Source organism: Thunnus albacares, chromosome 1 (genome assembly GCF_914725855.1).
Source record: "Thunnus albacares chromosome 1, fThuAlb1.1, whole genome shotgun sequence".
NCBI lineage: Eukaryota > Metazoa > Chordata > Actinopteri > Scombriformes > Scombridae > Thunnus > Thunnus albacares.
Genome location: NC_058106.1, coordinates 35,531,024 through 35,543,403, shown reverse-complemented (window position 1 = coordinate 35,543,403; position 12,380 = coordinate 35,531,024). Strand labels below are relative to the sequence as shown.

At 38.7% G+C, this 12,380-nt stretch overlaps 1 protein-coding gene across 2 annotated transcripts in view; it reads right to left on the bottom strand.

Moving 5' to 3' along the window:
• The window catches only part of serinc4 (serine incorporator 4), a 34,682-nt gene that overhangs the window by 4,752 nt on the left and 17,550 nt on the right, over positions 1-12,380 (bottom strand). For both annotated transcript variants that reach the window (XM_044356593.1, XM_044356584.1), the window contains exons 2-7: positions 10,998-11,165; positions 10,039-10,217; positions 8,012-8,091; positions 7,403-7,496; positions 2,857-3,068; positions 1,558-1,653 (exon numbers count right to left, since the gene is read on the bottom strand). In XM_044356593.1, the coding sequence (XP_044212528.1) occupies positions 1,558-1,653; positions 2,857-3,068; positions 7,403-7,496; positions 8,012-8,091; positions 10,039-10,217; positions 10,998-11,165 (829 nt within the window). The remainder of the gene's footprint in view (positions 1-1,557; positions 1,654-2,856; positions 3,069-7,402; positions 7,497-8,011; positions 8,092-10,038; positions 10,218-10,997; positions 11,166-12,380) is intronic.

Here is a 12,380-nt window from a genome sequence, read left to right as displayed (position 1 = left end):
AGTGGTTCCCAACCTAGGGGTGGGGCCCCTCTGAAGGGTCACCAGATAAATCTGAGGGGTCGTGAGATGATTAATTTCTGCTTTTTTCACCATTTTCTTACTTTTTACAGACCAAAAAACGAATCTATTATAAAATGATTGACAGTAAAACTGTTAATTGACAATGAAAATAATCATTAGTTGCAGCCCTAGAAAAATATGTGTTAAGGTATATAGTATTGTGTAATTACAGAGAATAATCTGTGCTGCTTTTCCACTTAAAATTTTGAGACAAGTCTAGATGTCTTTATTAAATCACTCATCATGATTTGGTGGAGCTGTTAACAACTCATAGACATGTGAAATGTGACCCCGACTACACACTGCTTTTTGTGAGACGTCAAAAGCCAAAAAGGTTGGAAACCACTGGTTCCATCTTTAACAATATGTTGTATTGTACTTAGCGTAGCAGCATAAAACAAAGCGATATATCACTCTTGACAGACAGAACTGAACAACATATTGCACTTTCACAGAACATGTGTAATGATGCTGCCAGGCTGTTTTCCTGTGTTATTATGTTGTCAATGGATCCATGAGGAATGTGAAACAAATATCCTTCAGTCTGCCCTCACCACAGGCCACCAGCCCAGCAGGCAGCATGTCAGAGCACATCTCATCCCAGATTATCTGTGTGTGTGTGTGTGCGTGTGTGTGTGTGTGTGTGCGCACCTATATCTACGTGTGTGCCATTTAGATGTAAACCCTGGATAAGAGAGGGGCCTCTGACAAGCTGCTGCATTAATGTCTCAGTCATGTGGAGGCTCTTTGTCTTACCTGGAGCCACCAGGTGAGTCATTATGAGTGTCGGATGAAAAGTAGAGGCAAATTATGGAGGATTTTATCATATGTGCATGTGCGTAGGGCAGGATGATCCGGTTCAACCGAGCAAATGTCAAACATGACAAGAGGATTTTTATCCAGTGGTGATATTAAAGGATAGCTTCTGATTAAGTTATCACACGCACATAAAAAAAAAAATCCACAGTCCTCCTCCTGTGCAAAAATGCATTTAAAAGTTAATCTGAAGCTAATATGAAGCTTCGGCAGCCCAAATGAGTCAAATCAAGTAGATATTTTTCAACATTACAGTCTTTTTAGTGCCAAAATCCCTCTTTTTGTTACTATACTTCCACCTGCAGCTCAACAGTGTCGGGTGGTAATTCTTTTCACAATACACATTTGCTCATTTGACCCATTGTTCATTACCGCAGCTTGAAGAATGAAAACAGTCTGCATCACTTACAATCAAAAAATGTGTTATTACAAGCAACATTACAGTAAAAAGAGGATTTCAAGTGAAGTGGATAGCTTCTTCCTCTCATTCAGGGCAGCAGATGTTTCTCTTTTAATCGACATATAGAGAATAACCTTGAAAATCAACTCCCAAGTGTTTATATTGATGTTAGCGGTTTCAGAGTCAGCGTTAACACTGGACAGACACAGCGTGCGGTGTCTCAGTGGAGCTGCAAGGAACGGTCGCTGTGCTTCTGCTCTGTGTCTGCTACGTTAGCGTACCTTTCTCTGGCGGGCGGCTGGACAGAGCAGAGAAAGTGAGGTACATGACGTAACAGCTGATGATGGAGGCCTGAAGGAGCCCCGACCGAGGCTGCTCTGCAGAGACAGAGAGACAGAGAGAGAGAGTCAGGGTCAGAATATGAACTATAACCCCCCCAGACGTACTGTATACTTCACGAGCAGAGAGTGATGGAGAAAGTACAGATCCTTTACTTAAAGGAATACGCTTATCTGCCTCCTTGCTGAGACTTACATGAAGATTGATTCCACTCTCATCTGTACAGTAAAGATGAAGCTAACACCAAAAGCCGGTTAGCTTAGCATCAAGCTAAACTGCTACCCTGCCTCTGTCTGAGGGTAAAACAATTTGACTACCAGCACCTAAATCTCACTAATTGCCATGTTATATGTCATTTGTTTTAACTGCACAAATGACAGGTTATGGTTTTATGAGGGGTTATTTCCTGAACTATTTCTGGTGCCAGGTGCAGTAACTTCCCTGCCGGTTGGCTGACAGCCTGATGATGACGGCAGGACCTGTCGGTTTTTCACACTTTGTTTAATGAAGTGATTAAACAAATGAGATAAAACGTGTTAGTGAGCTTTAGAGGTGCTGGTAGGAGGATTTTATTATCCTTGGACAGAAACAGGCTAGCTGTTGCATGCTAAGCTAACCCACTGCTCCATATTTAACAGACAAATAAGACAGTGGTATCAATCTTCTCATCTAACGCTCGTTAAGAAAGCAAATAATAATCCTTATATAATGTTTTAAAGTTAATTGTGTCATCAATCTGGAAGGAGGAGAGAGTTTCAGGAGAATCCCTGAAAAGTTTATATTTATTTATATATATTTATATTTATATTTATTATTATTTATTATTATCTTGACAAACAGCAATGTACAGAATCTTATCTCATGTTCAATACAAAATCTTAATCTGGAAGTTAACAAGTAGGGTCAGTCTCTATCAGATAAATGTAATGGAGTCTCCAAAAATGGAAAAAATCAAGTAAAGAACCAGTAGTTCCACCTTTACTTGAGTAAATGTACTTAGTTACTCGACCTGTCTGCAAGCAGCTGTATGTTTCAATGATAAAAGCCTAAAAACATTTGCAGACAAAGCAGATCTGTCTTCCAAACGGAGCCACAGATAATATTAGCTTACATCTAATTATTATTATCTGCAGCAGCACTGGTTTCAACAGGAGGGATGTTTGCATAGCTGGAGATGGACTAAGTGTTATTTCACCACTGAGGATCGATGACAGACACGCGAGTGTGTTTCATCGACTCACTCTGCTTCACGCACGGTGTGACAGCAATGAAGGACATGAGGCCGCAGAGTCCCAGGTTGATCCACAGCAGGGCCTTGTTGAAGTGGCAGGCGATGGGGTGTGTGTAGTACTTGTACATGAAGGTGAAGGCCATGGTGGCGATGGTGTAGAAGAAGAGGGTGGCACACATCACCGCCAGGTACCAACGCTTGTTCTCCGCCGCTCCGGTTAACCTGAGAGCAGCACAGAGGACGGAAACATGAAGTGAAGGCTTCAGATTTACTTTAACCTGCATGTTTATCCAGCGACGCTGCATGTTTCACACTGGAAGTTTTGGGATAATGTTTGTGATATTGGCCGAGGAGGTTCGTCCTGTTTGTTTGTTTGCAAGATATCACAAACACTTTATAGATTTAAAAGATTATTGGTGTAAAATGAGGGCATAAGTCAAGGAAATAGTGTCTTAAAGGTGAAAATCCAAGATTTATTTCTCTCTTTGAGTTTTCTCCAGTGCTTATAAGGAAGTACTTCACTCCAAAATGAGAATTCATTCATTCATTGCAGCTTAAGCTTCTATATTTACTCTTTTTTTTACGATTAAAGCATCTTTCAAATCATTGAAACATAAGATTTTGATTATAGAGAAATGAGTCGATCCCTGTGAAGATCAGTGCAGTCTATGTGTTTCTTTCAGTGTAACCATGCTTGGATACATGTCGGGGCCGATCCGCTGATCAAAGTCATAAATTTAAAATAAAAGTAAATATGTTTCAGCTTATGCAGCAAATTCCAGGTGTGTCAGTAAAATCAGAGCACAGTAAAGTAGGTAACAAGAGAAAACTGACATTTAAGACATATGAAAAGTAGGTTAAAGGAAATAATGTGCCATATTTAGGACATTTATATTCACATTTGTATAGCCCAGTATCACAAATCACAAATTTACCTCAGGGGGCTTTATAATCTGTGCATAACAGTTGAGTTCTGCTGTACAAGCTGTGAGATTAATTTTTGTGGACATTTTATCATTTTTGGAGCTGTAAGAAAGCTTTTATAGACACACAGGAGCGACAGTAACTCCTGCTTTTTAGAGGGAAAGATTCTGCAGGTCGTCTTCTGAGCTGCAAACCCATAAGAGACAGAGAGTCAGGTTTGCAGGGGGGGCGGTGGGGGATTGAGAACCCCAGACTACTATAAAGGGAATAAGAGGATTTTACGTTCTGCGCGTTTGCCTTGGAAAAGGTCCTGAATGAATAAATCCTCTTAGCTGTTGTAGCTACAACTCTGCCATGCCACAGCAGAGTTCAGAAGTGGCTGAGAGAGACTGACGGCACAACAGCAACAGCTGGACACAGTAAATAACATCTGGGACAAGCTGGCTGTCAGAGGACGAGTCGGGCTGAATGAATGAGGACAAGACGAGGAAGACGCAGAGAGGAGGAAATATCAGCAGAGAGAATAAACAAACACACACACGGAAACAAATATTTTAAAAAAAAAAACAGGAACAAGCAGACAAATATATAAAGCAACAGATGAGCAGGTTAAGTAACAAACAGCCATCATAATTTGACACTTCTCTGCTTAGTTTTGTTATTGTTAATTTAATTAAGATCTAATATGTATGTATTCTTTCTGCCAAATCTAACTGAATAAGCATTTGCTATATTTGATTGATTCCTTTATATAAGAGTCTTTCACTGAAGTGAATTAACAAATAAAACTATTAATAAAAACCTCATAACTGCAACGTCTGAGGTTCGATTCCAGCTGTGGAACTTTGTTGAACATCATAACAATCTCTCCACTCTTGTTTCCTGTCTCTGTCTGCATTTTTGGCCATCGAATAAAGGCAATAATGCAAAAAACAAACCAAAAAATCTTTAAAAAATCTCCTCCAGACATGTTTTAACACTTAAAAATACTGTACTTTGAATAGCTTAATAATTTGTGTCTGATAAGACTTCTCCACAAATAGTACAACTCCCATGTTAAAATCCTTAAAATGACATCTAGTCCTTCTGCCTCATTAAAAAAAAATCTTTGTTTTTTGTTCATTTAAAAAACAGATGCCTCCTACTTCACTGTAAAGTCAATTCTCAGTGTTTGTGCTCTGGATGCTTCAAGTTTGCACATCACACTTGTGTAAGTTGCATACTGGACCACGGTTGGCTCCAAACTAACTAGTTGTGATGTCACAAAAACATAAACGCCTTAAACTCAGATTTAAGGTGAGCTCAGAGAAACTTCAGCAGATAAATATGAAAACAAACTCTGCACAGAGAAGAGAACAACATCCAACTGAAGGAAAAACACATTTCTGAGTGGAGGTGGACTTTTATAAAATTGAAAGAAAGAAGTAATAAAAAATAAAACATCACCAGGTACCAACGAGCAACCAAGCAAACAAAAAGCACAGCGAGAAACTGGAAAGTAAGTGAAATACAAAACAGAGAAACTGAGGTAGCTTCTGTCTTTTTGTGTTCGATACAGATGTTGCTGAAGTCAGTCTCTGTGATGTACAGAGATGTACCGTCTCTGCTGGACAGAAGATGAATCCGTCATCAGCAGCACTGATACAAACAGAGACGTTCTTCTCCAGATGTGACCAAGGCTGCGGTCCATATGTGATAAACTATTAGAAACCTTCGATATACACACACGTATGGATGTAAACTGTATGAACTCTACACGCTGACTAGTAACAGCAGGTACAGGCTGTCTGTTAAATCCACCTGTATCACCAGGGAATAAAGGGAATAATGGTTCTTCTTCTGCTGCCTCCACAACACATTCCTTCCCTCAAAATCTTTACGGTCATAGAAGCAACCACTCGGTTACTGCAACAGCATTCCTTTAATATATCTGTTGTAACAGGCAAGTTTGGTCAATGTTGCACATCAGTGAGCGGGACTGCTACATCTGATTTACAACATTTTTGCATCAATGTTATGAAATAACTTGATATGTGGATACCTGTCGATTGCAGCAGCTGCAAGTTTAAACTTTAGTCTCGTTACGTGTTTACTAAACGCAGATTTACGCATCACTAAATTAAAACTAGCTGAACCACACAAACTATTTCTTATATAGAGATGAGTTGTTACAGGCCTTCTAACTGCCAGGTGGAAGTGTTGCTAAGCTAACTGAATGAACCAACTGGCAAAGCTAACATTAGCGTGCTAATATCTGACTCATTTCGATTGAAGAGTATCTGACCTGACATGTTGCATTTCACAAAAAAAACACACTAAACTACAAACTTTATGCCAATAACATCAGACTAAATGACCAAATAACGACGGCTAGCTTAGCTTAGCCTAATCGGATATTTCCCTTTCACTGTAAACTGCATGAGTAGTACTAAATCTAAAACACACATATTTGTGCAGGTTTGCAGATAGAAATAAAACAAAGTCAGACCTACATTTGCAAAGATTATTTGATCTTTTTAGCCATAAAAATGTATTTTTGTATTCATATTTCAGCTTGTGATGCTACAGATGTTTCCTAGCAACCGATTTATGCATTATTAAAGTGACATTTCTTTAGTTTTCATGGTGAAACATGATTTAGTAACTCAGTAGTTTGAAACTTGCTTGTAGTTACGAAGAACTTAGAAAGGACCTGACACACAAACGTAGTGATGGATTTATGATTAGCTGGTACCATTGACTGTACATAAATGGCTGGTACACAGTCCTGAACATTACATACAACTAGTCATTATAAAACAATGGGCATTACTCTGCTGCTGCTGCTGCTTAACAGCCTCCTCTCTTCTTGGAAGGCTTTCAACAAGATGTTTTGAAACCTCTCTGCGGGGATTTGCTCCCATTAAGCCACAAGAGCATTAGTGAGATCCAACAATGATGTGGGGCGATGAGGTCTGGCTCCGGTTCATCCCAAAGCTGCTAGATGGGGTTGAGGTCAGAGCTCTGTGCTGTACCTGCACCCTGCTATCCTTTTCTTTAATTCTACATGGACACGATGTTACGACAACTAATGGTCTTCCTGAGGTAAAGGTGAGAGTGTGAACACACTTGTATATATATAATAATTTAATGACTGGGAGCTGTCACACAATACAATTATTAACACAGAGAAAATATGTACTGTGCAAAGGTTTTAGGCACTTTAGATGTTTAGATTCTTATCCATCATGCAACACCATCAGGGGGGCATCTCATTGGTCCCAAACATCCAGCCAAGGTCATAAAGAACTATCTTCAGCAACAAGAAGAACAAGGAGTCCTGCAACAGACTCCGCAGAGTCCTGATCTCATAGAGATCATGGAGATGTCAGTCTGGGATCACATGAAGAGACAGAAGCAGCTGAGACGCCGAAATCCACAGAAGAACCGTGGCAACTTCTCCAAGATGCAGGAACAACCGACCCGCCTGGTCAAAACTTTGTAATGTCCATATAGAACTACAAGCTAGCAGGTATGTTTTTGTTCTTTTGTGCGGTTTATTGTTACCCAGCTCCTGAAAAAAATACTCGTGTGTGTGCCTCTTTGTTGCCACAAAGATGGCAACAAATACAAATCTCATTCCCACCACTCACCAGTTCTTGTTCCAGGTGTGTGCAAAAGCTGTGATGAGGATGAGTTGGATGAGGATGAAGGCAAATCCTCCCACCACACCAACGTAATGCCAAGCTGACAGGAGGAGAAAGAGAGAGAGAGAGAGAGAGCAAAAAGAAGAACCATCATTCATGTTGTTTGATCTATTTTAGGGAAGAAACAAAAAAAGGGGCAAACTGTAAATCAGAATTGAGTTCTGATATCAGGCTTGTATCAGATTTATTATTCCCAAACAAAGTCAAATCCAACTACAGAGATTTATGGACCAATAATTCACATCAGAGTCGACCTTCAGAGAGTGTTTAGGAGCGGTTCTCTGCTGCCCTCTAGCAGGATTCACACAGAGATGCATTAACACAGTCAGGAGCCCAAATGAACAATGAAACATCACTTACACTGTAAGTGCATTATGAAGGGATCCTCTAATGGTCAGTATGAACAGGAGGAACGATTACAGCAAGAAAAAAACTATTTCAATGTTCATTTGAGCTCCTGACTGTTGTTTTAAGACGCCTCAAATATTGTGAACTCGTCCTTTATTTTCAGGTGAGTTCAGGGTCTGTGATGGTTGACAGTTAACAGCTTCTCACCGTGCAGGAAGGACTCTGTCGGGATGAAGAAGGCAGCAGTGCACATCCCGAGCAAGGTGATGAACTTCAGGAACCAGAAGCTGTATGACAACACAGAGAAACAATTAGTTTAAAAGCTAAAACATAAAGATGAAAACTGATTTTAAACATCTAATCCATGTTGTATGAAGATGTGTCTGTTATATTCTGCTTGTGCTTGTTCTTCTACTTTATCTGCTTTTCACTGGTTGTGATGCACTTTATAAAGTTGTTTTAGGAAAGTTTCCATACACATACAGTAGATCTGCAGGGTACACCACACTAATAATTACAGTCAAAATAACTGTCACGATTAATTGATCAGTTGTTTGGTCTATGAAATGTCTGAAAATGATGAAACATGTCAATCACTGTTTCCCAAAGGTCAAGATGACATCCTCAAATGAACAATGCAACATATTTTATCAGCTGATTATATTTCATAGCTCGATTCTCCATGTAGTTTGATAAGGACTCATAACACGAAAAGGAAATATAGACGCTGCGTGCATCAAAAACTCAGACAAGATACGTCGACATCTCCATCCAGGGTTTTTACATTACCAAAAATAACACAACACCCACCCCATACACCCTATACCCCCCTTACTGCAAAGAGAAAAACACAACAACAAAATAAATTAAATATAATAAACCCCAAAACAAAAACCATAAACTGTATCTGCAAAGCTTGTACACACATATGTATACAGTACATCGCATATGTCACTGATCATATGTTTCATATGTAAAATCTTGATCTGTAAAGTAACTTCTAACTACAGTAAAAAGCGCAACATTTCCCTCTGAAATGTAGTGGAGAATAAGTACACAGTAGCACGAGGGAAGTATAAAAAAAATTACAGATGGAGCCTTTAATCTAATCAAAAAATCCCACAAGGTTTGCACATGACAAAATTTTGTCTTGACACACTGTGTTTAATGTTCCCTCCGTATACATGTGACCCTGTTTGGTCTTTATAAGGACACACTGTACAAGGTCTCAGCAGGGCACTGGGTCACTCTCTGACCCTCTGCAGACCTCTAAGAGGCGTATAACCTTTGCCAAAGACCCTGAGACCTTTCACCAACAAGACCGAGCTGAGTAGATTTATACCGAGAGATGACCAGCATTCCAGTCTGTCAAATCCTAATCCGAGCCGCGTCACGGCTCTAATCGACAACGCTGCAGTGGAAAGTGTGACAACAAAGGGCTGAAAATAGACCGGTGGACCAGGTCGGGTGAGCAGAGGGAGAAAACACTTTCCCATTAAAGACCTCGGGGAAGTATTTAAAGATGTGTGTAGCGTGCGAACATTTCTGGATGGGATCACATCCACTCTAAATAATTTGATTCAGGGAAATTACATAAAGGTCTTAATAAATTCAAAGAAAATTGGCTGTTTTTTTTCCATTCTAAGCTTAATTTAGGATGTTTTGTGGAGGGGAGGGGGGGTTGAGGGAATGTGTGCCAAATCTCTAAAAGGTCTGTAGTTGATTAAGGATTTTTTATGGGAGATTTGGGGAGAATTTTATGTTTATTTTCTCTTCCAAAGAAGCTGGAAAGAAGTGAATTCAGGACTTTATGTCTTTTCTTTTTGATTGTCTTGTTTGTTGGTGGGATCAATAAAGAAACACACATAAATTTTGGAAACATTTGGTGGAGCATTGATGGCATTTTTATTAGAGCTGCAACAATTAGATGATTAATCAATTAATTGCCAACTATTAAATTAATTGCCAGCTATTCTGATAATTGATGAATCATTTGGAGTCACTCTGAGTCATTGGATTTCCATGTTTAAAAATAAACTGTTGCTTTTATGAGCTACTTTCTCTAAAAATAATGATAAATCAGCACAAAGAGTTTTGTAACCTCCAAATTATTAACTCGTCTAGTTTTGGCTTCCTGAATGATGTGTAATCACACACATGATCTACACTATTTGATCTGAAAGACGTCTAAAACGAGTCAACAGGTGGGATGAGGTCAACTCTGCAGCACTGACCCGTTGTGTATGAGCGCTCTGAAGTCCTGGCTGGACTTCACATCTATGAGGAAGATCGCCATCATCAGGTAGAAACAGGAAGTGCCAAAGCAGACTCTGTAGACCGCTGAGTAGCCCACCAGCATCTCACAGTGGCCTCCGCCGTGCGCCTGGTCACACACCATGTTGAAGAAAGGCACCTGAAACACACACACACACACATGAATTATTTTGTATGCAGACATCTGAAGCACAGAGGATCTCTTACAAATGTTCCTGTAAACCTTTTGGGTGGACTTGAGTTAAAAAAGTCGCTTTAATTCTCTTTAAGTCTCTTTAATTTGCACCAGGGGATGAAGTGAATCAGGCTTGTAAATAATATTTGAGTTTAATACATTAAAGTATCATATTTTTTTTATTTTTTACTAGTTTTCTAGTGCTGTGAAACAATATTTCATTATAAATACTATTCATAAAAACACTATAGGGAGCATTTTACTAAATATTATGCTTCCTACAGATGGAATGAGCTGATACTTTACTCCAGTTCTACTTGCATTTCTACTTGTGGTTGCTTTTATAATGTGAATGTAACTACAGTAGTGTGTGTGAATTAAAAAAAAACTTTATTGAACATTATTTGAATTAATCAACAATGTCCATACTGAGTCACAACCCCCAATTAATCATGTTTGAAAAATTTTAGGGGCAATATTTATAGTTCTAATTATGAAAAAAATATAAATATTTGTGATTCAAAAGAGAAAAAAGTAAGATTAGATAAAAGAAAAGAAGATAACATAAGATAAAATAACATAAGATAAAATAAGACTAAATATGATAAAATAAGGTACAGTACATTAAGATAAGAAAAATTAAATTAAACTAAAATTAAAAAAAAAAGATAAATAAAAAAGAAAAGATAAGATACACTGAACACAACGGAGGGTTAGGGTTAGGGTTAGGGATCCAGAACTCACATTTTCCCTGACGAGCTCGGAGACGGTGCGTGACAGCATGAGGCAGGAGACGGCGCAGCTCATGATGTGGAAGAGGGTGTACATGACCCGCGTGCTGGTGGAGGATTTGACCGGAGGACAGAAGGCACAGCAGAGCGAGCAGGGAGCGGGTCCACAGCAGCAGCATATCTGAGGAGGAGAGGACGGAGGTCGCTCAAACAAACAAACAAACAAACAAACAAACACAGTCTGATGAAAAAGATCAGAGCTTAATCAGTTAGTTGCCAACTATTAAACGAATCACCTATCAACTATAAACTATTTTGATAATCGATGAATCGTTTTGAATCATTTCAAATCTCCAAATTGTCTGATTCCAGCTTCTCAGATGTGAATATTTTCTTTAGTCTATGACAATAAACTGAAAATCTTTGGTTTGTGGACTGTTGGTCGGGATAAAATTAAACATTTGAGGGCATCTCTTTGAGAAATAGTGATCAACATTTTTCAACATTTTCTGACATTTTATAAACCAAACAACTAATTGAGACAATAATCGGCAGATTAATCAATAATCTGCAATTGTTAGCTCTAAAAAAAGATGAAAAATAGATGAGTGGATAAAAATATGACCTACACACCGCTGACGAGATGTAAATAAACTTCCAAGAGGCCATGATTGTAAAAATATACTTCTTTTTATTTACTTATACCTGCATCATGTGTAAGTGAAGTAAAAAAAATTGCAAAAAGTGAACAAACAATCAGTCATCTGACCATGAGGTCAGACGTTTTGTCATTTCTTTATAATACATATTCTTTATGCTATAAATAAACACTTTTAACATAAAAATGTTCTCTTTGCTCTCTCTAAGAGTTCCTGAAAATGTTTTCTTTACTTTGACCATTTTTTTTAAAATTCAAGAGCAACTTTATGCATATGAGGCTGATTAAGCAGTTTGTCGTAGACTTTGTTCCACCACGAGCCTCCAGATCAGCTGGATGCCAAAATATATTCACTCAGTTGGTGTTTTGATGATGATGGTCACCTCCCAAAAATCTCCCACAGGTGTTCTTAGCTGAGATCTGGTAACTGTAAAGGCCAAAGCATGTGACTGAAATCATTATCAAACATTTCAGAGACTCCTCATGCCCTGTGTGAAAGCTCCTGCACCTCTTATGTCTCTTCATTCATTTATTCAGGGTTTTGTTGTTGCATATACTATGTCTTGTCTTTAAGGTTTGTGTCTTTAAGACAGTTTGAAACTGTCTCGTGTGGCATAAAGAAAAGTTTGACTTGTTGATGGAATTGACCTGAAATAAACTGAACTGGGAGGACATTATACAACATCTGAAATCATCCTCCTGCTGCCTTGATATTCTGCCAACAGGCTTTTTCAGAAA